We start from the raw sequence: 20,688 nt of genomic DNA, 5'->3' as shown, positions 1-20,688 counted from the left end.
CAAAGCAACAGTATTTTTTCACTTTTGGGCCCATTTCTGTTCAATTCTGCACATGTGCTGCAACTTCGGGCGCTTTCACATATCTGTTGGCAAGTAAGGCTGGTCGTTGACACCTTGCAAGTTTCGTTAGCAAAGTTTCCTCATATGTGGATAGCTGGATAGCCTGAAAGCCTCGGGACACATTTTTGCCCACCACCTATGCTGCTAAACCACACGGCTAGTTTGTAATGAAGAAGATGACTTTGTGACATCATTGACTATCTCGGCCGCAGTGTACTTTTCACATTTCCTTTGGTTCAGACGTATGTTCTCTTCCGCAAATTTCAACTTTATTTCTCCTGAACGATGTGCACATGCTTGAGCAAGAGAAGCCTCCGCACCTGGAATAACTGACCTGTCTGGTGTCCGACCCCTCTTGTCACGTATGTGACTACAGTGCTATGGTTTACTGCTGCGTCCCATTCTGCAAGTCCCGGTCTGGAACGCCTCCCGGCGCTTTCATTCATCAATTCCCGAGTGATGGAGAACTGTATTCCAAATAATTTAGCTGTATTTTAAGAGAGAGTTTTTACCTGCTTTGTGGCTCTTCAGCAAGATGTTATCACAGCCAGAGCTTGCAAGGATGGCTCACAGCCGGCCCACCCATGATCGCCTATGACCTTCAGTACTGAGGCAAAGATCACCATAGGTCGCTCTGAGTGTCCCTCAAGTTTACGACGTCTCGTAGCTGAAAACAAATGCGGATATCACGACTGAATAAATGCATAAAGAATGTGCAGGCTTATGGCTACAGGCGTGGCCACAACTTTAGGTCCCTTTTGTTTGCTGCTATGCTTTTTATTTTATTTACCATACTGAAGTGAATGGTGGCATAGTGTAGCTTCAGGAGTCCATGCCTGATAATCCGTACTGACTCTCACATTTTACTTTGACGTCAGCCGGAGATGATGACATGCAGGTTTTTCTCTTCCTACCCTGTGGAAAGTTTGCTTTCCAATTAGAGTGGCCTCTTTCTGTTCAGAACCGGCACCCTACAGATGCAGGTCAACTCCTATTTCTCTGCAGTGTCACCTTAAACTGCTGGCTTTTGAATACTAACCGGATGGGGCTAACTAACACCGCTGCGTGATAACTCACCCTCCGAGAGAATAAGCCACAACAAATGCGACCACTTCGAACAGCAACAGAACAACGCTGGGCCATCGGAAAATGGAGTGTGGGTTGTTATGGTGGAAGGCCTCCCCAAGCCAGGTGACCTCACATTCCCTGCGCTGAAAAATAACAAGCACCTGGTCATGAGAACTTTCTGAAAAAAAAAAAAAAAAAACACTGAGTTTAACACACTGGATATCGCAGCATGTGCAAAATAGTGCACATACAGTGTTACTTTAAAGATGTCAGCAATAAAGGGAAAACCACTCAGGCTTATAGCCTTATACTGCCAAATAAGTTGGACATACCACTGTTCAACACTGATGCTTCTTTGACTTGCTTGTGCTGCACATTTATTTTCAGTTACACTGAGAGGTAAATGTTGTATATAGCATCTAAGAACAACAAAATAGGCCGTGCACTAGCAGAAAACTGCGTATAGCTTATTAAGGATGATTCCAGGCAATCATCTATAACTGTGCCCCATAACAAACTCTCATTACTTGCCGTGTTGAGTGATTTGTTACAGCTCAGTGCATGCCTTATTCCCATTTGCTTCATAACTTTGGGCAGGTACAAAAGTGTGCGTGGAGCACGCTACCTAGTCAGAGATATGCCCTTCTGAAAAATAGGGGACAATGCCCGTCAGGGGAGGCGAGAACTGCCCTCTTCGTCTATGGATGCCACCATAGGAAAGGGTGCGCGCGTATCCAAAACAAAAAAGTGCGCATACATACAGTTCCTCTCAAGGTCTACACATAGTCAGTACAACATGCAGCTCCAATCGTTTAACAAGCGCGTCGATCGATGCTATACTTAGCCTCTCTCCTACCTTGAACTGCTCGAGCTCCGTTTTGAGGCTCTGATGTAATCGTCGCAGAGCCTCGGCGGTTGTCAGGCCTGTCGGCTCCATAGCGTCGTCTGCTCGGCTGGCAGCGTCCGCTCTTTCACGCAGACATCTCGAGGGCCCGTGTCATGACCCCGCAATCGAGCTCTGGATACAAGAAGAAGAACGTGCGGTTCGGGATTGCTATCTTATCGCAACGCGTGTCGCACGTTAAAGCGCGACAAAGCCATGGGTAGGAGATCGGCTCAAAATGAAGGATGGAGCTAATCAACGGAATACATCCGAAAGCTATAAGGTTGCGCAAAATACGACCATGTTACCAGTTGTTTTGGTCTCCACAGCAAGTTTAGGGGCAGCAACGAAAGATGATGAAGACCAGAAATAATATAAAAAATAAAACCCCATAGTAATTGGAACACGCCTGTGACTGTGTATGCATATGAAGAGGGATATGGAAACTGTTTAGAAGACGCCTGAGAATAATTCGATGGAGTACGTTAGAGATTAGCAACGATCAAAAAGATCATATAAGCCGGCTGAGCTGAACCACCTGCGCGCGGATTGAAAGTGAGATCAATCAATTAAACTGACCGTAAGCAACAGTCACGCTCCTTTACGAACAAAAACAACAACAACAAAGGAAAGACCTACAAAAACAACAATGAGTACAACGCAAGAAAAGAAAATCTTCAAGAGAGAGTGAGGCCCTACACTACACAGTGCGATGCTTGGAGGAAACAAAGACTGTAACGGCAGTCGGAATGTCGCAACTGCCGAGTTTGCCGAGCAGCTCACCGGACCGGCGGGATCCAGAGCTCTTTAGGTGTGAAAGGAAGTCTCTCATTGAAGGGCTATTAAGTGCGCGACAAGGGTAGTTATGAAAGCTGTCTGCTAGTTTTTATTTTTGGCCGCTGGCAAGCGCCATATTGCTTCGTATGCAACTGACGCGACACCCGCGGAAGTCAAATCGTCAAATTAACGACTGAACGTCGACAAAACACGCTTGCATTTACATTTTTATAACTATAAAAAATTTACATAATTTACTGCTATATAGCAAGAAATAAATTAACTTTATCTAGAGGCTTGTTTTAAGCCCAATGTTAAGCTGGTTAAGTCGGTTAAGCGGCACTTTTGAGCTAGAGTTAGGAGCCACTTGTTGGCATTGCGTTGGTCCTTATCAGATATGAACGTTCTGATTAGGATCCTCATCGAGGCTGGTCTAATTAATTCAGTCCAATCTAATTAAGCAAGGCCAAGCAAGCAGTAGAGCGCGTTTCGTCCATCGTTTCATTTGTCAGAGTCAGACGTCAGAAGTCTGAACTCCCATAAAAGACCTTTTAGCGCTACTGCGTAGCTACCCCGTCGACCATTTTCAACGACTGTGCCCGGCGAAGAGGGGGCAAGAGTTCGTTGCTCGTTATTAAGGTGGAAGCCTTTAATGGCTCATATTGTCGTGGACAAAATGTGTCCCGTTTTTGCGGCGGCTGTCGCGTGGCGTTCCTTGGCGCGCGTTCAAGTGTGGGATTGCAGATGGCAGCAACACTAGACAAGCTGAGACTTCTCAGGCTTTCGCCTTTCACTACTTTAGTCGCTAAAGTTCCTCGGATTTTTTTTTTTTTTCCACGAACTACATCATCTCGATCATCGGCGCGACGAACTGCTGCAGCATATTTGCGTACAGTGTTATCATCTAGGCCCCCGACTGCACGCATATATGTCCCTGCCTGCTGCCTTATCAAGCACTAAGAGCATGAGTCGACAATTCGCGGCGACGGGCTAAGGGCCGCCAAAGCATTGCCGCTCGTCGTTGTCGCTCAGTTTCCAAGTTTTCAGAAAATTTCGCATGTCACCGGAAGCAGCTCGCGAGGCAGCCAATCGCAGAAGACATTGTGGTGCTTAATTTCCGTTCTGGCTTTCTTTTTGTCTCTTTTACCTCTGACGTGTTCAGGTTCGTCAGCGTATATTTTTTTTATCATCCCAGTAAAAAAAAAAAAAAAAATCTAATGGGTCCAACCGCAAATTTTTCAACTGAAATGAATTCATCAAAAACCAGTTGTGTTTTCGCCACCCATTGGGCCCGACCATTTAATATGAATTGGTGCTTCCATGGTCATTCGTCATCCGTCCACCAAATGGGTCCAATGGGTCACCCGTCCAGATCAAGTACCAATTGAACTCAAATGGGGTACCGATTGAGCCAAAATGGTTTGTACTCATATAGAACGGAAATTCAATTTTAAGTTGTTTTTTTTTTTTTGGAGGAGATGCAGTAGTGCCAACTTTTTATACACAAGTGGATTGAAATTACAGGTTTTTACAGCAATTATGAGAGGCAAGCATGAATAACACAAGGAGCTAACACAGCCTCAATGTATACCCACAAGATACTTTGCAGAGCCACATACTCCATTCGCTGGACAGTCACGCTGGGGCCAGTGACACTTCTCCATTATTAAGAGCTAACTTATTTAAATATGCCCGCACTGGCGTTAGACACGATAAAAACAATTAGGAAGATTAATCATCATATTCTTTTATAAGAAAACTTTCACTGTATATCTTTTTATAGAAATATGTTCATATCATGCTTGGATTTTCCCAATTGGGAATGTTCCTTTTGGATCAGTTAGAACCAATAAGAAGTTTGGTTGGAGGCCCAATTGGGTTCGTTCCTAATTGGATTGAAGAAAACAATCGAATTTACAAAATGGCAGTGAAGAAACCAATTGGGGGTCCCAACTAGGAGTGAAGAAACCATTTGGGTTTCCCAATTGGAAGTGAAGAAACCAGTTGGGTTGTACAGGACCAATTGGACAAACTAGTTGGAATCGGCAGAACCAATTAAATCTAACTGGTCGTCCTAATTGCACCCACTGATTTTTTTACTGGAATGGAGAAGGGTTTGTCAGGGTGTAATCAAAGATAATTCTCACGCGTCTCCGCAAGGCAAGGAAACTAGTCTGCACTTACTGTCCCCCCCAACTACTGTGAAATAATTTCTGCAGAAAATATGTTAGAGAGCCTCGCGGTAACCCGACCTTAAAACGTACTTCGCTTGGCGGCCACAAGAGAGGTGCGCTGCAGCAGTGGTTCTACTGCACGGCTGCACCACAGTTGACAGCCGTGGGGTGCGGACGCGTGTTCCATCGCTCCTCCGATTGCACGTGGCTACCGGAAACGGACGGACTGGCGACAGCGGGAGCTTCCGAAGCGTCAAATAGATGAGTTCTTTCTTTTATTAACTTTATTTCTTTTTCAGCTAGTTAGGTTAGGTGCAGCCTAAAGAATAGATTTTAGCTCTTGGTCCTAGCGGCCTGGTTTTTCGTGCCGGCAGCTAGGTTTTCTTCGCGTTCATTGTTTAGCTATCTTGTTTAGATAAATATTTTTCTTTCTAGGCTATTGGCATTCGCAGAATTGGTTTTTAACGTGTGTTTGCTAGTCGTTTCTTGTGTCTTCTTTTGGCAATTTGTATATTCTAAGAATTCGTAACAGTTATAGTTCAGTCGATGAGCGCTTAAGATGTGCAGTCAAAAGAAGGTAAAGTGTACTCAGTGTGAGGCGCAGGTTAATCTCAAAGAAACGCGTTTTGACTCTGTAGGTGAAGCGAAAGGCAGCGACTTTTTGTGTCGGTGTTGCGTACTGAATGCACGTCTAGATAGATTTGATCAAGAAAGGGGCAGTTTAGTGTCTCGTGTGGAGGATTTAGAAAATGAAGTACGTTTGCTAAGGACGGAAAATCAGAAACTGCTTGGACAGCTTACTCAAATTGAAAAAAAAAAGGGGCCGACTTTGTCTTTAGAACCAACAAGGACGAACATTCCAATGCGGGCCACGTGGCTGGGGCCAGCACTGGCATGGAAGGCATAAGCAAAGTAGGTCAGGCGGATCCGAACCGTCAGAGTTATTTAGAAGCAGCTAAGACGCCGGAAAAAAAGGAAGAAGTAAGGAAGAATGAAAATCCCAGAGATAAGGACACAAATAACCGAAAGCAGGAGCCAACAGTTGGGAGAGGGAGAGAGAAGGCCCAGGTGCTTATCGCCGGAGATTCTAACATGAACAGGTGCAAGCGAGATATCTTGGAACGTGTAAGGGGTGATAAGAGAGTGTTGGTTGGAGCCTTCCCAGGGAGAACAATGAGGGCTGTGCTAAAAGAGAGTAAAAATAGACTGTTGAAGAATTCCGCAGAGCGCAGTATGGTAATAGTAGCCGCGGGTCTAAACGATGTCCTAAATGGTGACGCTGCAGGAGTGGTGGAAAGTTTAGCTATGGGAGTGGACGAGATCAGGGAGATAGCACAGAAAACGCAGATAGTTGTATGCACACTACCAGAAGTGCTAGGATTGAACGGAAAGATGGAAAAGGACGTGGTGACAGTTAATCAGGACATAAGAAAGTTAAGCCTGGAGAAGCGTTTCGAAGTGGTTGAGGTAAACAGGGAGGTACATAAAGCAGGTTTTGGTAGGGCTTTTCAGCGAGATGGCATTCATTTTAACAGAAGGGTCGGAGCAGAGATCGGCTGGCGCTTGGCAGACAGGGCTGTAGCTTTTTTAGGGGGTCCGCGAGGACTCCGTGCACAGAGGTAGTTAGAAGTGAAGCAGAAGAAAGTGTAATAATGGAGGCTGAGCCCCCAAAAATGGCAAAGAGTAGGTCGAGAAAGAAAAGTACAAAAAGGAAATTTAACACTAGGATCAGCTACATAAACATGCAAGGAGGTAGAAAAAGAGCGAAATGGCTAGAGATAGAACAGCAGTTGAAGGATGACAAAATAGGTGTGTACGCTCCTTGCGAGACTCATCTCAGGGATCTAGAAGATCCGCCGTTTATAGAAGGCTACGTCTGGGAAGGGTGCAACAGAACGAGAACGGAAAGAAAGGGTGGAGGGGTAGGTATGTTGATACACCAGGGAACAAATTGGCAAAGAATTAAATCATCTTGTAAAGAACATATCTGGGTTTCAGGAACCATTGCCGGCATAAAGACATGGCTAGGGGTAGTTTATTTAGGAACAGGACATCAATGCAGGCAAGAAAACAGGGATCTTGTTGAATGTCTCAGTGACGATATAAGCCAGTTTGGAAACGGGGCCAATATTATTCTGCTGGGGGACATGAACGGCCACATCGACGATCTGGATGGATACACGGATTGTAACGGGAAGCTAATGCTAGATTTCTGCGAGCGACACGATCTAGTTATAGTAAATAGAGAAACAAAATGTGAAGGCCAAATCACGTGGGAATTCCGCAACAGGCAGACGACCATTGACTATTGTCTAATGTCGCAGGAAATTTATAGCAAGATCACAAAAATGGAAATAGACGAAGAAGGGGAGTGTAGTCTGGGAAGTGATCATAAACGTATTAATCTGCAGATGGGGCCCTTGATGAAAAGAGAAATGGAACTTAGACAAAACGTAAACGCAAAATTAAACGACGATCAAATAGCGCAAATAGCAGCAGACATAGAGGAAGCAATGGAGAAAAGCCCCATGGAAGACTGGGATTATGAACAGGTAGAACTACTCATAAGGAGGAAAATTCAGGAGGTTAAAGTAGCAAACCACTGGAATGGAATGAGAAAGCCACGGAGCTGGTGGAATAAGGAAATCAGGGAAGCTATTGAACAACGACGGGCTGCTTCAAGGGAACACCGAATGGCAAAGAAAGCACAGGCTTCCCAGGAGGAAATCGACCAAAAGTGGGAATCATATCGACAAAAGAAAATTCAAGTGCAGGCCCTCGTCCAAAGTAAAATAAGACAGTCCACCGATCGCTGGATGGCTGATATATACGATGCCTCTAGAGGCGGAGTAAGAAAGTTCTGGAACCATATAAGCTGACTAGGGAAGGAGAATCAAAGAAAGCAAGATCGGATTCAAGATAACGAGGGAAATTGTTTAAAGGGAAACAACGCAGTGAACTACATTACATCAGTTATAGCCGAGTCATTTAAGAACGACGATAGGGTAATCTCCGCAAATCAGGAAGCAACACAAGGTAGCAGAATACAAAACACCTTAGAACTGACCAATCTAAACTGGAAAAAAGGCAGAAAAAAATATTCCTAAAAACACATCTACAGGAATAGATGGAATTCCGATCAAGCTGATTAATGAACTCGGTCCAAAAAGTAAGGAAACGTTGTTAAAAGCTTTGGAAACAGTCATAACGAATAAGCAAATTCCGGACAGCTGGCGGCAGAGTAAAATGAATTTGATTTATAAAGGGAAAGGAGAAAGAATGCACATAAAATCCTACAGGCCGATTACCATAACATCTGTAATGTACAGGTTAGCCATTCAGGCGGTAAAATTAAAGGTGCAAGCATGGGTTGAAAGTAACAAGATACTCGAAGAACTTCGGAACGGCTTTAGAAATGGTAGGCGCTTAGATGATAGCCTGTTCGTGCTTACCCAATGCATCGAAATATCTAGAGTGGAAAATAGACCTTTGTATTTGGCCTTCCTGGACATAAACGGGGCGTACGACAACGTAAGCAGGGAACTCCTGTGGAACATATTAAAAGAAGAAGGTATCGGTTATGAGATAATAAATAGAGTTCCTAGAGGAAATATACCGGGATAACAAAGTAGAAATTACGTGGGAAGGGATAAGAAGTACGGAGGATGTCAAAGTATGCAAAGGATTAAGACAAGGGTGTCTTCTATCACCGGTGCTGTTCATGCTTTATATGATAAACCTGGAACGGAGGATACAAGACAGTAACCTAGGTTTTAACCTGTCATATAGATTAGGTGGAAAGGCGGTAGAGCAGCGCCTTCCCGGTTTGATGTATGCAGACGATATTGTGCTGCTAGCTTAGAGTCTGGAAGAATTGCAAACTCTAGTTAAGTATTGCGGAGAAGAAGGGGACGCTCTAGGCTTCAGTTTCAGCGCAGTTAAGTCGGGTCTGATGATTTTCAACGGCTCAACTGATCAGGGTCTTAAAATACAAGGTCTTGAAATACCTCGAGTAGCAGAATATAAATATTTGGGGGTATGGGTAAACGAAGGATTGGCATACATTGGAAAGCATGAGCAATCACTTAAGGCCAAAGGGCGAAGGAATGCCGGGGTAATGAAGCATAAGGCATTGTGGGGATACAATAGGTATGAGGTATTGAGGGGTATTTGGAAAGGAATTATGGTGCCCGGACTTACTTTTGGAAATGCGGTTTTGTGCCTAAAATCAGAGGTACAATCGACATTAGAAACAAATCAGAGATCCGTTGGACGATTAGCACTAGGTGCCCACGGCAAAACTACAAATGAGGCGGTACAGGGAGATATGGGCTGGGCATCTTTCGAAGTACGGGAAGCTCAGAGTAAAATATTATATGAGGAACGCCTGAGGACATTGGACAGTAACAGATGGGCAGCTAAGGTATTTAAATACCTGTACCTAAAAAGCGTTGACTCACAATGGAGGAAAAGAACTAGGAAACTAACTAGTAAGTATGCTAGTAACAAGGACGGAGAAATAAAGAGCATTAAGCAACATGTGAAAAACACAGAAGGTAAAAATTGGATAAATTCGATGAAAAAAAAAACAGAGTGTGGAATTATACCGAAAGTGGAAAATGCAGATCAGGAAGGAAGATTTCTTTGATAACTCAAGAGGCAGTGCCCTACTTTTTGAAGCTAGATCAGGGTGCCTTAGAACACGCAGCTACAAAAAGAAGTTTAACAATGGAGATGACGCATGTGCTGTATGTGGAAACTCCAGTGAAACAATTGACCATATTATACTCGAATGCAATGGTATCCATCCGGAAGTTGATGCAGGCGCAATCACTGTTCCTGAAGCTCTGGGGTTTAGAGATAACAGTGGCCGGGTGAATAAACCGGCGGTGGAAACTAGCAAAAAACGGCTGGAAGATTGGTGGCTTAAAAGCAGAGAAGTGACATAATGTTAGTAATGTAGGAGCAAAATTTAATAAATAGAATGATGGTTTAGTTAACCATTCTAAATCAATAATTAAGATATATGGAGAAAAATGAGCATGATAGCTACTGCTTCCACCCCGTTTCAAAGGGGACGCTCCTATATTCCATCCATCCATCCATCGTTCTGCACCTAAGCTATCTATGGCTGACAACACATGCCCAGTGCTCCGTTTTGGACTAAACTGGTCTCTGTGTTGGACAAAATGAGGTTTATTTGTCTCTCTTTCTCTCTCAGTCATGGATGTGTCGGAGACCCTTCGAGAATTATATTGTGAACAACCCGTAGAAGTGGTGCGGACCCTTTTGAGACTGAAGGGGGACGGGAATCTTTTGTGGACTGCTGCCGCGATTCCGGGACGGGTCGTGGAATTGGGATTGTCAAGGCTAAACTATAGACAAGCGTTAGCCCTGGACGTCTGTTGAGATGCGGCGGCGCTAGCGACAGCAGTGACTTTCGGAGTGTAGGCAAAAGCCCGAGCCATCTGCATTGTATGCGCGGCGCTTGCTGTGTTTTCGAGCATAATTACTAATATTCCTGCAAGCTGTGGTGTGGTTGGTTGCGCCACGAGGCACAAAAAATAAAATGGCACCTGTTTTCACATGCTTATTGGAGTCAGATAAAGATGAGAGTGAACGGCGGCGTTGAGCGCGACCTTCGGCGACGGATTGCCTTCGCGGCTAACGTGCGTTGCACTTCTGCACTGAAACTTGATCAGGTAGTTTGCAACTTTTAATTTTCGTGGTTGCTTTTCGGCCGCACGACGAAGAGCGCAATAGCAAACGCCCGCAGCTTATGCACGTTTTGTTGTATATACTATCCAGCCAGGGGCGTATACCCAGGGGGAGGGCTTATGGGGCTTCAGCCCCCCACGAAATTTTTTCATACTGTCATAAACCGCAGACCAAAACAGCCACCAGAGTCGGAAATCAATCTTGACTTTGTCTCCAGTATGTCTTTTTCACGCTCAAAAAGGGATTTTGGCGGGAATAAAAAAGCGAAAGGTGCATTTAGTTTTCTGAAATCGTTCATCGGACCACACAAAGAGACAAGCTGACAGAGAAAGGAGAGATGGAATGCGTGAAAAAAAAAAAAAAAAAAAAAAAAGCTAGCAGAGAGCGGGACGCCACTTGCGCAGCCTCCGCAGGCCACACTCGATCTTCTGACGCCGCGGCGTCTTCTCCCTCTCGAGCCTCTTTTTTGCACTAAATCTCGGTGTTTTTAGCCACTATGTATGCTCCGGTGGAAAGTCTGTCGAAGTGGTCTGCTGAGAGTCCTCATATGTTCGTAACACTTCAGTTTGTTTTAGTGCAGATGCTGCATTATAATCAAAGTTATATGCACAATGGAGATAGTGCAGGCAACCATTTCATCTGCGGGTCCGTATTCGAACCCATGTTAATTGTATGGCTGGAAAACTGGCTATGATGAATTTTCAGTTTTGCATTTGCTAAATTAAACAAATGATTTTCTTCTGAAACAATACATGCGCAGGATACTCGATGGAACAAAAGTCCCGGACGGTACTAGCCTTCCGTGAAATCTTTGCACCCCGGCAGGAAGAATTTATGACGCAGTTGAGAGGTGACAGGTTGGTGATAGGTATCTCGATACGGAGGAGGCTGAGAAGCAACGTCAGCCCCCCTCGAAAATAATTTCTGGCTACGCCACTGCATCTAGCCATAAGATGTTTTGACGCGATATTTCATGTGCGAATGATTTTAATCGAAGACAGGAGAGCCGCGCTGTGACATCCAATTCACTTGCAGTACTGCCCCTGCGTTCGCAGAAAAGGACACAAAAGGTGCTGCGAAGGCAACTGCAGTTACCTTGAGCGGTCACTCCAGTGCGATATTGCCGAAACAGGCCCGGTCTTGCGAAGTAGCTTTCCTCTGTTTACACTTTTGCGAGTTTCAACTAGTGATCCGTCATTACCGGTCCTAGAAAGCGAGTAAACGTCGTTACGATCCCGGCAATGTCACGCAGCATTATTTCTCAGATCATTAAATTTTCTTTTGAAGATCATTAGGAACCTGACGAACGAATTAAATAGGCACGTACAACCTAGCTCTGATCGAACAGGATATTTAAATTTGGTATATATGGTATATGGAAGTTTAATGTCCCAAATTGGATTCGGCTATGAGGGGTGCAAAATAAGTAGTATAATATGACGTGCCTTTGAATAAAAATGTTCCAAGTATATTAAAAAAAAAAAGATCAGCAGATCGCTTAAATTTCGCTGCAAGCGATCGTGGAGAATGTTGCATTTGCGCTCATGCACCTCTCCTATAGAGCGAAGAGAACAAAATGAGAGATTTCTTAAAAGCCTTCATATATTAACTTGTGAATGACCTTGACGCGCTATATATGAAACAGACGCGAAATGTTTTCTTTATCGACAAGGATAAAACAAGTTGGCAGCGCACTATAGGCGAATGTTACAAATAACAATACGATGAAATTATGTCACTTAGGCTCCAGGTACAGTGAGCTAGAAATATGATTTCTAGTTGCCTATAGTTGCCGGTAATAATTGTTCCTTAGAGTGAAGATGCTTGTATGAAAAACACACTTCCAGTCGTTCATATTGCTCTTCTTTCATGCGCTAGCAATAGGCCCAGGAGTTGAACAGTGATGACTATAAGTTTTTTTATACATTGAGCTTTTTTGTTTAACTTAACCATGTCACTACAGCCGCCCACCGTAGCCACGCGCTGTTGAGGTGACGGCGAATGAAGCCAGTGCAGCTCTTCACCGGGTAATTCCAGCAGTAATCGGCTCCAAAAGTGCTGAAATACTCTCCAGGCATAAGCCAAACTATTTCTAAGCGCAAGCGAAGCTTACGCTTCAGTAAATTCGCAAGCGCGAACTAGTTTCAAAGGCAGCATCGCTTGGCTCTGTGCAGGCACGCCATCTTGGGCACGCCAGGCACGCTGCGTTTTTGCCTACACTCGATTTCGCTGCCGATCGCAGTGCCACCTGTGCAAAGCGACGGCCACGCTATTGGAGCCGGCCGCGTCGTCTGCTAGCCGTGTATTTCTATGCGGTCCTCGCGTCACGAATTCGTTTTTTCGTTGCGTTTGCATCGTTGCATAAACAGCATCCGCTTTCGTGCATTAAGATGCAAACTATGGGGCATCTCCAGCGATAGTTTTTCTTTGGGTAAATGTTCGAAAGCTACAAAAATTGAACAGGAGATTCTATTTACTTCTCCCAGCTCGGCAAGCGATACGACTGAGAGCGTACTGTTCGAGTTCACTTCGCGCTAACAATCCGCTAGTCATTCCTGTCTTACATTTCGATATGATCGCACTTCAAATAATATCGGCGCATCGTCGAGAAGTTCCTGACGAGCGCCATTATTCGAGTTTAGGTACAGAAAAAAATATTGTGGTTACTGTGTAAATCTGTAATAGTTAATTTATTTAGTGCGAAGCTGCAAATTTTTATGGTATTAATTTTTGAAGCCATTAATAGGTCCTGATCGAGTGCAAAGCAAAAACGGATATGATGAGCGTCAGGTCCGAAATTTAATTAATTAAACACGGTGCTCCCAGCTTCCCGTACTTTGAAAGATGCCCAGCCCATCCTGTACCGCCTCATTTGTGGTTTTGCCATGGGCCCCTAGTGCTAATTGTCCGACGGCTCTCTGATTTATTTCTAATGTCGAGTGTACCTCTTATTTTAGGCACAAAACCGCATTTCCGAAAGTAAGCCCGGACACCATAATTCCTTTCCAAATACCCCTCAAAACCTCACACCTGTTGTATCCCAACAATGCCTATGCTAGGGTCCTCTAAGCAGCGTCACCTGGCGACAGGTAGCGGAATATTTTAAAAATGTATGAGAGCGCTTTTGAAGCCTGCCGCACTCGTTGCTTCAGTGGCGCAATGGATAGACACTAATTTCCTGAGCACTGAGCGAATAAAAGAACTGTTCGAATCATGAAAGCGGATATCACAACGTTAAAATAAGCTACCATATATCTTTCCTGAGGTGTGTTCCCCTTTAGGGTGCATTATGTGATGTTATGTTTTTCATTCTTAATAGCCGCAAATACAGACATGAAAAGAGCCATGAGGTGACGGCACGACAACGCTAACACTATTCAGTTACCTTCACCGTAATCATTTCCTTCCTTCAGTAAGTGCATGTTATCTTTAGGTTGCGTTCAGAGACACCATTCGGTAACATTCGCCATTCAACCAGCTGTGAGGCCACCAGTGAGGAGAAACAAGTTGCGGGTCCCTACTGTTGAGAAGACGGAATTACGTCACCGCCTCAAAGGCCTCGCTTTTCAATACCGCGTTCCGAATACTTCCAACAAAACCCGAGCCGGAAATATACGGTGATGGCTCTTCAGCTGAACGAGTTGTATACGCTCTCGCTAAAGTTTCCTGAACCAGGACACACACGCACGCCAAGCAGAGAGCGGCAGCCGACTTTATTCACCGCGAGAACATGATGAGTGCCACGATGAGCCCGTACAGTCCGAGCACTTCGGCAAATATGAGGATGAGCACCATACCCACGAAGAGCTTGGGCTGCTGGGCGCAGCCTCGCACACATGCGTCGCCCACACTGCCGATGGCGAATCCGGCCGCCATGCCGCTGACGCCCACGCTCACGCCCGCGCCCATGTGCAGGAAGGACGTGTAGAGCCGGTAGTTTCCGCCAATGGAGCTGGAGACCAGGACGGAGACCACGAGGCCGTAGATGGCGATGATGCCCGCCATGACGACGGGTATGAGAGACTTCATGATGAGCTGCGGTTTCATGACCGACATTGCGGCGATTCCGGAGCCGGCCTTGGCCGTGCCGTACGCTGCTCCCAGGGCGCACATGGCCATGGCTGACACGGCGCCCATGATGCCGAAGAAGGGCGCGTACAGGGGCTCGCGGTGTTCTTGGTCGAAGACGGGTACAAGGGCGGTCACTGGATTCGCCGTGACATCGGGGGCAGGGACAGCCATCCCACCTCTAATTTATGGCAGGGTACTGGCAGCAGACAAGAAACACCCCGGCAGCACGTCTGCAACTGGCGGCTTCCTTCTCTTCTTCTACCATTTCACGTGCATACAGGCGGGAGTTGGGACTTGTTAGTGCCTGTACTCACCTATGGGGCTGAAACGTGGAGGCTAACCAAGAGAGTTCTACTTAAGTTGAGGACAACCCAGAGGGCTATCGAACGAAAAATGGTAGGGGTAACATTAAGAGATAGAAAGCGTGCAGAGTGGGTCAGAGAAATAACTCAAGTTAGCGACATTCTAGTAGAAATTAAGAAGAAGAAATGGACATGGGCAGGACATGTAGTGCGAAGAGAGGATAACCGATGGTCGCTGAGGGTAACAAACTGGATTCCAAGGGAAGGAAAGCGTAGCAGGGGGCGGCAGAAAGTTAGGTGGGCGGATGAGATTAAGAAGTTCGCAGGGGTCAAGTGGATGCAGCTAGCACAGAACCGGGTTAGGTGGAGAAATATGGGAGAGGCCTTCGCCCTGCAGTGGGTATAATCAGGCTGATGATGATGATGATGATGATGAGTGACATATTGAGAGCACAAACCATCTCATGCCGCTGAAAGTTTTATCGAGGATCTTTATTGCTTGAAGACATAGCGCAAAAAAGACGGGGACAACACAGATGTAGACAGGACAGGCGCGTTGTCCTGTCTTGTCCCCGTCTTTTTTGCGCTATGTCTTCAAGAAACTGCTACCAACTAGCCCAAACCAAACATCTGTTGCATCTTTATTGCGCTTTGAGAAGAATTTACTTCCATTATGATGGAAACAAGTTATTCTATTTTATCCTCATCCAGCCCAAACCACTCTTACAAAGTTTTCGCTACGTGCACATAGTTATGGTCATCAGTGCTTTGTTTTATTCCTCTTCCATTAGTGGCGAAATCCTTCCACTGGCGACGAGTCACCATACTCTTGAAGGTCCTTAGTTGATTCCTCAGCGTGGGTATATCAGATTGGAAACCCTAACAGCAGTGACCATTTAATAGGGTGCACCACGAAGGCAAAAAGCTGTGCTACGTAAAGCATGCCGAGAAATACGACACGATGTGCAAAGAAATGAAGTGTGAAAAAGTGAAGAAGTGCTTGAGACTGGGACATCCTCTCATAAATGCTGCGCTGCTTAGTTGTACACGGACAAAGGTAGTGGACAAACGCTGAGGTGAAAACTGGTGTCTGCTAGTTGCTAAATTCTGCCGAAACGAACTAACAGTCCACTAACACTGCACTTTTTCGCATGATGTCCTAATTAGCTTGTGTCCCTTTTAGCAGGACGTTTACACTGATTCGGGATGTTTGAGTGAAGGAAGACAACAAAGAAGAGGAACGGCGCTGCTGATGTCACCGCTTGCGAGACAAGAACAGCTTCCGAGACGAGTTCCAGGCGTGGATACAACACCAGCGTGCACCTGCCAGTGAGTTGACGGCCTGATGGCGGACAAAGAGCCCGCGTACGCGCCCTTCTTCGGCGTCATGGGCGCTGTGGCGGCGATCGCCTTCAGTGCCCTGGGTGCGGCCTACGGCACCGCCAAGTCCGGCACGGGTATAGCGGCCATGTCCGTGATGCGGCCAGAGCTCATCATGAAGTCGATGATTCCGGTTGTCATGGCAGGTATCATTGCCATTTACGGCCTTGTCGTGGCCGTGCTCATCTCCACCGCGCTCAGCCAGACGTACAGGTAGGTATGCACGCTTGCAATGAACACACCTCGAATAACGCCGAGTCTCTATTTGGAATGTTTCGCGACTGCTTTTATTTTCTAGCGAGTTTAATCAGGATTTTATTCTGTTAATTTTTTGTGTAGGTGGAGCGCTATTCATTGACTTAAGTTTATGAGTTTGGTTGTTACTGTAAAGCTTGGGGCTTCCAGCTGCTACCATGACTCAAAACGTGATCTATCTGAGAGCTGAATAAAAAGACCCGTGACTCCACATTGTGCAGTGCGAACAATTAAGTCATTACAGCCTGTGACCAACTTATCTTTACGCAATAAGAGCAAAATCGTCAATATCAAAGTTCTTTTTCTTACACCCAAAGGCAAATCCAAAAATGATTTTAGAAGTTTCAGGTGAAGTTTGTAGAAAATAAACCTTATATTGAGGGTAAGGAGAAGCAGATGAAAGGAAATGCAGGCATGAATTGTTTAGAGTTATCTTCGGCTGATGAGATGATTATACGCTGAACTCTTATTGCAGGTTGTACCAGTCCTTTTTGCACCTGGGCGCTGGTATGAGCGTCGGTCTCAGCGGACTGGCCGCCGGCTTCGCTATTGGCATTGTCGGGGACGCCGGAGTGCGCGGCACTGCACAGCAGCCACGCCTCTTCGTCGGCATGATCCTCATCCTCATCTTCGCTGAAGTGCTGGGCCTGTATGGGCTCATCGTAGCCCTCATCATGTACTCTCGCTGACGCCAAGGTCGGCTGGGCAGCGAATGTGACCGCGACAGATTTTGGAAATGTTGACAGCAGGACAGGGCGTGTTCCAAGGATGACTTTCAAGCTGCTGCTTAGTAGCCGGACCATTACACATCCATGAATGTCTTCTCGTCCAGTTGTGCCGTTTGCTCGTCGTTGCTGATATCCTGTGGCTGGCGGACAGACTAAGCAGAGAACCAAGCGTAGTGTGCAACTTTCCTGGAGCAGTGGAGAGGACAATATGGACTCTGCGTGCACCGACAGTTGGGTTCTTTCGTCCTTGTTCTTCTTTGTGTTTGAAAATGTTGCGGGTGAAATTAGCGAGCTGACCCTAGTGACTCAGCTCGTGGCTTTGGGCGGATTGGTCGCGAGCCGTCAAGTCATTTAATCAAACACATGCTCACATGTGAAATGTGCTGTCATCCTTCATATGGTTTTTCGTTTTTTTTTTGTCTGTGAACAAGTGTTGACGCGGACTGGCTGAGCTGTTTCTTCCTTTTTTTGTTCAGTTTCTTTGAGTGTAAGATAAATAAACCACAATTCTTTTTGTTGGCTATACTTGTGATGACTATACTATAGCTCCCTCATATAATCTGCTACAGCTTGCAAGTGCTTGGGAAAGTTTTCCAGCGTGAATAATAGTATTTATTTATAAATCAACCTAAAAGTAAGTTTTCAGCAGCATTAACTCAATACTCAGAAGCGCGTGGTAAACATTCAAATCTTTCTGAATCATTTCGAGCGGTGTAAATGGTTTTTATTGTTGCTTTGGATCCAATAATATTGTTTCTGGGCAGCAAGCCGATGAACACAGGCAAATAAAACACAAAGAATGGGTCCGATGACGATAATATATTTTGATGAAAGCCTGCGTGCCTAGTGCGTGTACTTCTGCCTGCGCCACTGCCCGTTTCTTCTTCGTCCATAACAATATGTTAGCATGTCTTAATGAAATCTGAGCCATTTATTCCCTTTAGTAACAGCATACGCAGACAAAGAAATCATCAGAGCTTGATTTATTTTGTTTATAGGAAGGGAAAGGCGCGGTAACTGTCTCACTTGTTTTTCTGTGGACACCGCAACCGCGCCGTAAGGGAAGGGAGGAAGATAGGAGCGAAAGTGGAAAGAGAGAAAGAGGAGCCGTAGTGGAGGGCTACTGAGTTATTTCGACCACCTGGGGATCTTTAGCGTGCGCTGACATCGCAGAGCACACGACGCCTCTTCGTTTCGCCTCCATCGAAACGCAGCCGCCGAGGTCGGGTTCGAGCCCAGGCACTCCGGCACAGTAGTCGGGCGTCTTACCACTGCACCACCCCGACGGGGCTCATCAGAGCTTGAATTCACATTCTGCATCAGGTTGGAAAAGGTGGGGTTAGGAGGAACCGAGAATTCGTAATCTGTGATTCGCTGATAACGTTGCCAGGATCAGCAGTTGTGGCTGTAGGAAAAAGGAAAAGAAAATGCACGTGCCCTACTAGCTCTGTAGCTGAGCCATCTGATTAATTTATAGGAAGGGAAAGGCGCGGTAATTGTCTCATTTGTCTTCTGTAGACGCCTCAACCGCGCCGTAAGGGAAGGGAGGAAGGTGGGAGTTAAAAATAAAAGAGAGAAAGAGGAGCCGTAGTGGAGGGCTACGGAGTAATTTCGACCACCTGGGGATCTTTATAGCGTGCGCTGACATCGCAGAGCACACGGACGCGCCTCTTCGTTTCGGCTCCATCGAAATAATTTTGTTCCAACGTTCTGATTTGCCCACCTGTGTCGGTGATCATACTTAGCGATTACACTTTGATCTTAGCCAAAAGGCCGAGAAGCGATTACACTTTGATCTTAACCAAAAGGCCGAGAAGCGATGACACTTTGATCTTAGCCCTGAGGTATCCAGGTCTGTTCCTAATGGCGCCGGCCAAATCGCGTAATGGCAGATCGCCGCGTTTGCCTGTGTGTTTGCGCCCGCGTTAGTATCGTCAAATAATGCGTGCCGCGTGGGGACTTCCGGCGCAATTCTGTTTTCGCTTTTAAAGGCGCCCCTTAGGGGTCAAGAAACATTTCGACTATGAAATTTAAAATCAATAAAAACACATGAGGAGATATAAGAAAAAGTGCTGTCAACAGTGCAGCGATATGACAAAAGCTCTGACAACTGGGTTAAACAAAATGGCGCCGGCCAAGTCGCGATAATGGCAGACCTCCGCCGCGTTTGCCTGTTTTTGCGCTACGTTACCACCTTTTCTTTTTTTTTATTGATTTATAGGAAGGGAAAGGCGCGGTAACTGTATCATTTGTTTTCTGTGGACACCTCAACCGCGCCATAAGGGAGGCGAGGAAGGTGGGAGTGAAAGTGGAAAGAGAGAAAGAGGGGGCCGTAGTGGTGGGCTACGGAGTACTTTTGACCACCTGGGGATCTTTAACGTGGATTGTCTTGGTGGCAGTTCCTGGCCCTACGGGGTTGAGACGGTGGGCCAACGCCGCTCGCGGCGGGGGCTAGCCTGCAGCCACCGAATTTTTATCTGTTGTAGGCCGTCATTGCACCCGCCACCGCTTCGGTGGTGGTGGACGATGGCCGTTGTTGCAGCGCGCGTCTTTCTCTACCTCTTCTTTTTTTTCTTCTCCATTTTCTCTTCTGTCCGCACGAGGCAGCGGAGGGGGCTCAGCTACAGAGCCAGTAGCAGGCCCGCGCATTTTCTTTTCCTTCTTCCTACAGCCACAGCAACAACAACAACAACGCTGACATCGCACAGCACACGGACACCTCTTCGTGTGCTGTGCGATGTCAGCGTACGGTAAAGATCCCCCCGCTGCCTCGTGCGGACAGAAGAGAGAAAGTAGAGAAGTAAGAAAGAGAAGAATGAGAAAGACGCGTGCCGCAAAAGCCGCCGTCCACCACCTAAAGCGGTGGCGGGTGCAATGACGGCTTACAACAGATAAAAATTTGGTGACAGGCTAGCCCACGCCGCAAGCAGCGTTGACCTACCAGTCTCAGCCCCGTAGGGCCAGGAACAGACCGGGATACCTCAGGGGCGGTTGGCTAAGTATGATCACCGACACAGGCGGGCAAATCAGAACGTTGGCACAAAATTATTTCGATGGAGGCGAAACGAAGAGGCGCGTCCGTATGCTCTGTGATGTCAGCGCACGTTGAAGATCCCCGGGTGGTCGAGATTACTTTGCAGCCCTCCACTACAGCTCCTCTTTCTTTTTAACTTTCACTCCCACCTTCCTCCTATCCCTTAACTCATCGGATCCCGTAGTAGTTGCCCGGCAATTGGCGTTTAACGAACATAAGAACGAAGAACAACATAAGG

General features: G+C 46.2%; 2 protein-coding genes and 1 pseudogene across 4 annotated transcripts in view; 1 reads left to right on the top strand and 2 right to left on the bottom strand.

Moving 5' to 3' along the window:
* The window catches only part of l(2)k05819 (transmembrane protein 94-like protein l(2)k05819), a 55,625-nt gene extending 52,692 nt beyond the window's left edge, over window positions 1-2,933 (bottom strand). The window contains exons 1-3 of one of the 3 annotated variants that reach the window (XM_084604848.1): window positions 2,795-2,933; window positions 1,985-2,146; window positions 1,290-1,306 (exon numbers count right to left, since the gene is read on the bottom strand). In XM_084604848.1, coding sequence (XP_084460974.1) covers window positions 1,290-1,306; window positions 1,985-2,065 — 98 coding nt within the window. In that variant the 5' untranslated portion in view covers window positions 2,066-2,146; window positions 2,795-2,933. The other 2 variants (XM_084604846.1, XM_084604847.1) reach the window with 2 other exon arrangements.
* An 11,464-nt stretch (window positions 2,934-14,397) lies between these two features.
* On the bottom strand, window positions 14,398-14,880 carry LOC146190122 (V-type proton ATPase 16 kDa proteolipid subunit c pseudogene; annotated as a pseudogene).
* Window positions 14,881-16,240: 1,360 nt separating this feature from the next.
* LOC146190121 (V-type proton ATPase 16 kDa proteolipid subunit c-like) lies at window positions 16,241-17,377 on the top strand. Its single transcript, XM_084603384.1, has 2 exons — window positions 16,241-16,646; window positions 17,164-17,377. Exons 1-2 carry the CDS (start codon window positions 16,399-16,401, stop codon window positions 17,375-17,377), a joined length of 462 nt encoding a protein of 153 aa, XP_084459510.1. The 5' UTR covers window positions 16,241-16,398.
* Window positions 17,378-20,688: the final 3,311 nt, after the last annotated feature.

The sequence above is a fragment of the Amblyomma maculatum genome, chromosome 5, assembly GCF_055883805.1.
Source record: "Amblyomma maculatum isolate TAMU_Amacu chromosome 5, ASM5588380v1, whole genome shotgun sequence".
NCBI classification, from domain to species: domain Eukaryota; kingdom Metazoa; phylum Arthropoda; class Arachnida; order Ixodida; family Ixodidae; genus Amblyomma; species Amblyomma maculatum.
The sequence above is the reverse complement of the archived record's forward strand: the minus strand, read 5'-3'. Positions and strand labels throughout refer to the sequence as shown.

Bases quoted from the DNA above. Each gene is read 5' to 3' on its own strand.
- LOC146190121 (XM_084603384.1), top strand. From the start codon at position 16,399: ATGGCGGACAAAGAGCCCGCGTACGCGCCCTTCTTCGGCGTCATGGGC. The intron at 16,647-17,163 runs GTAGGTATGCAC...CTCTTATTGCAG, and splicing joins GCGCTCAGCCAGACGTACAG to GTTGTACCAGTCCTTTTTGC.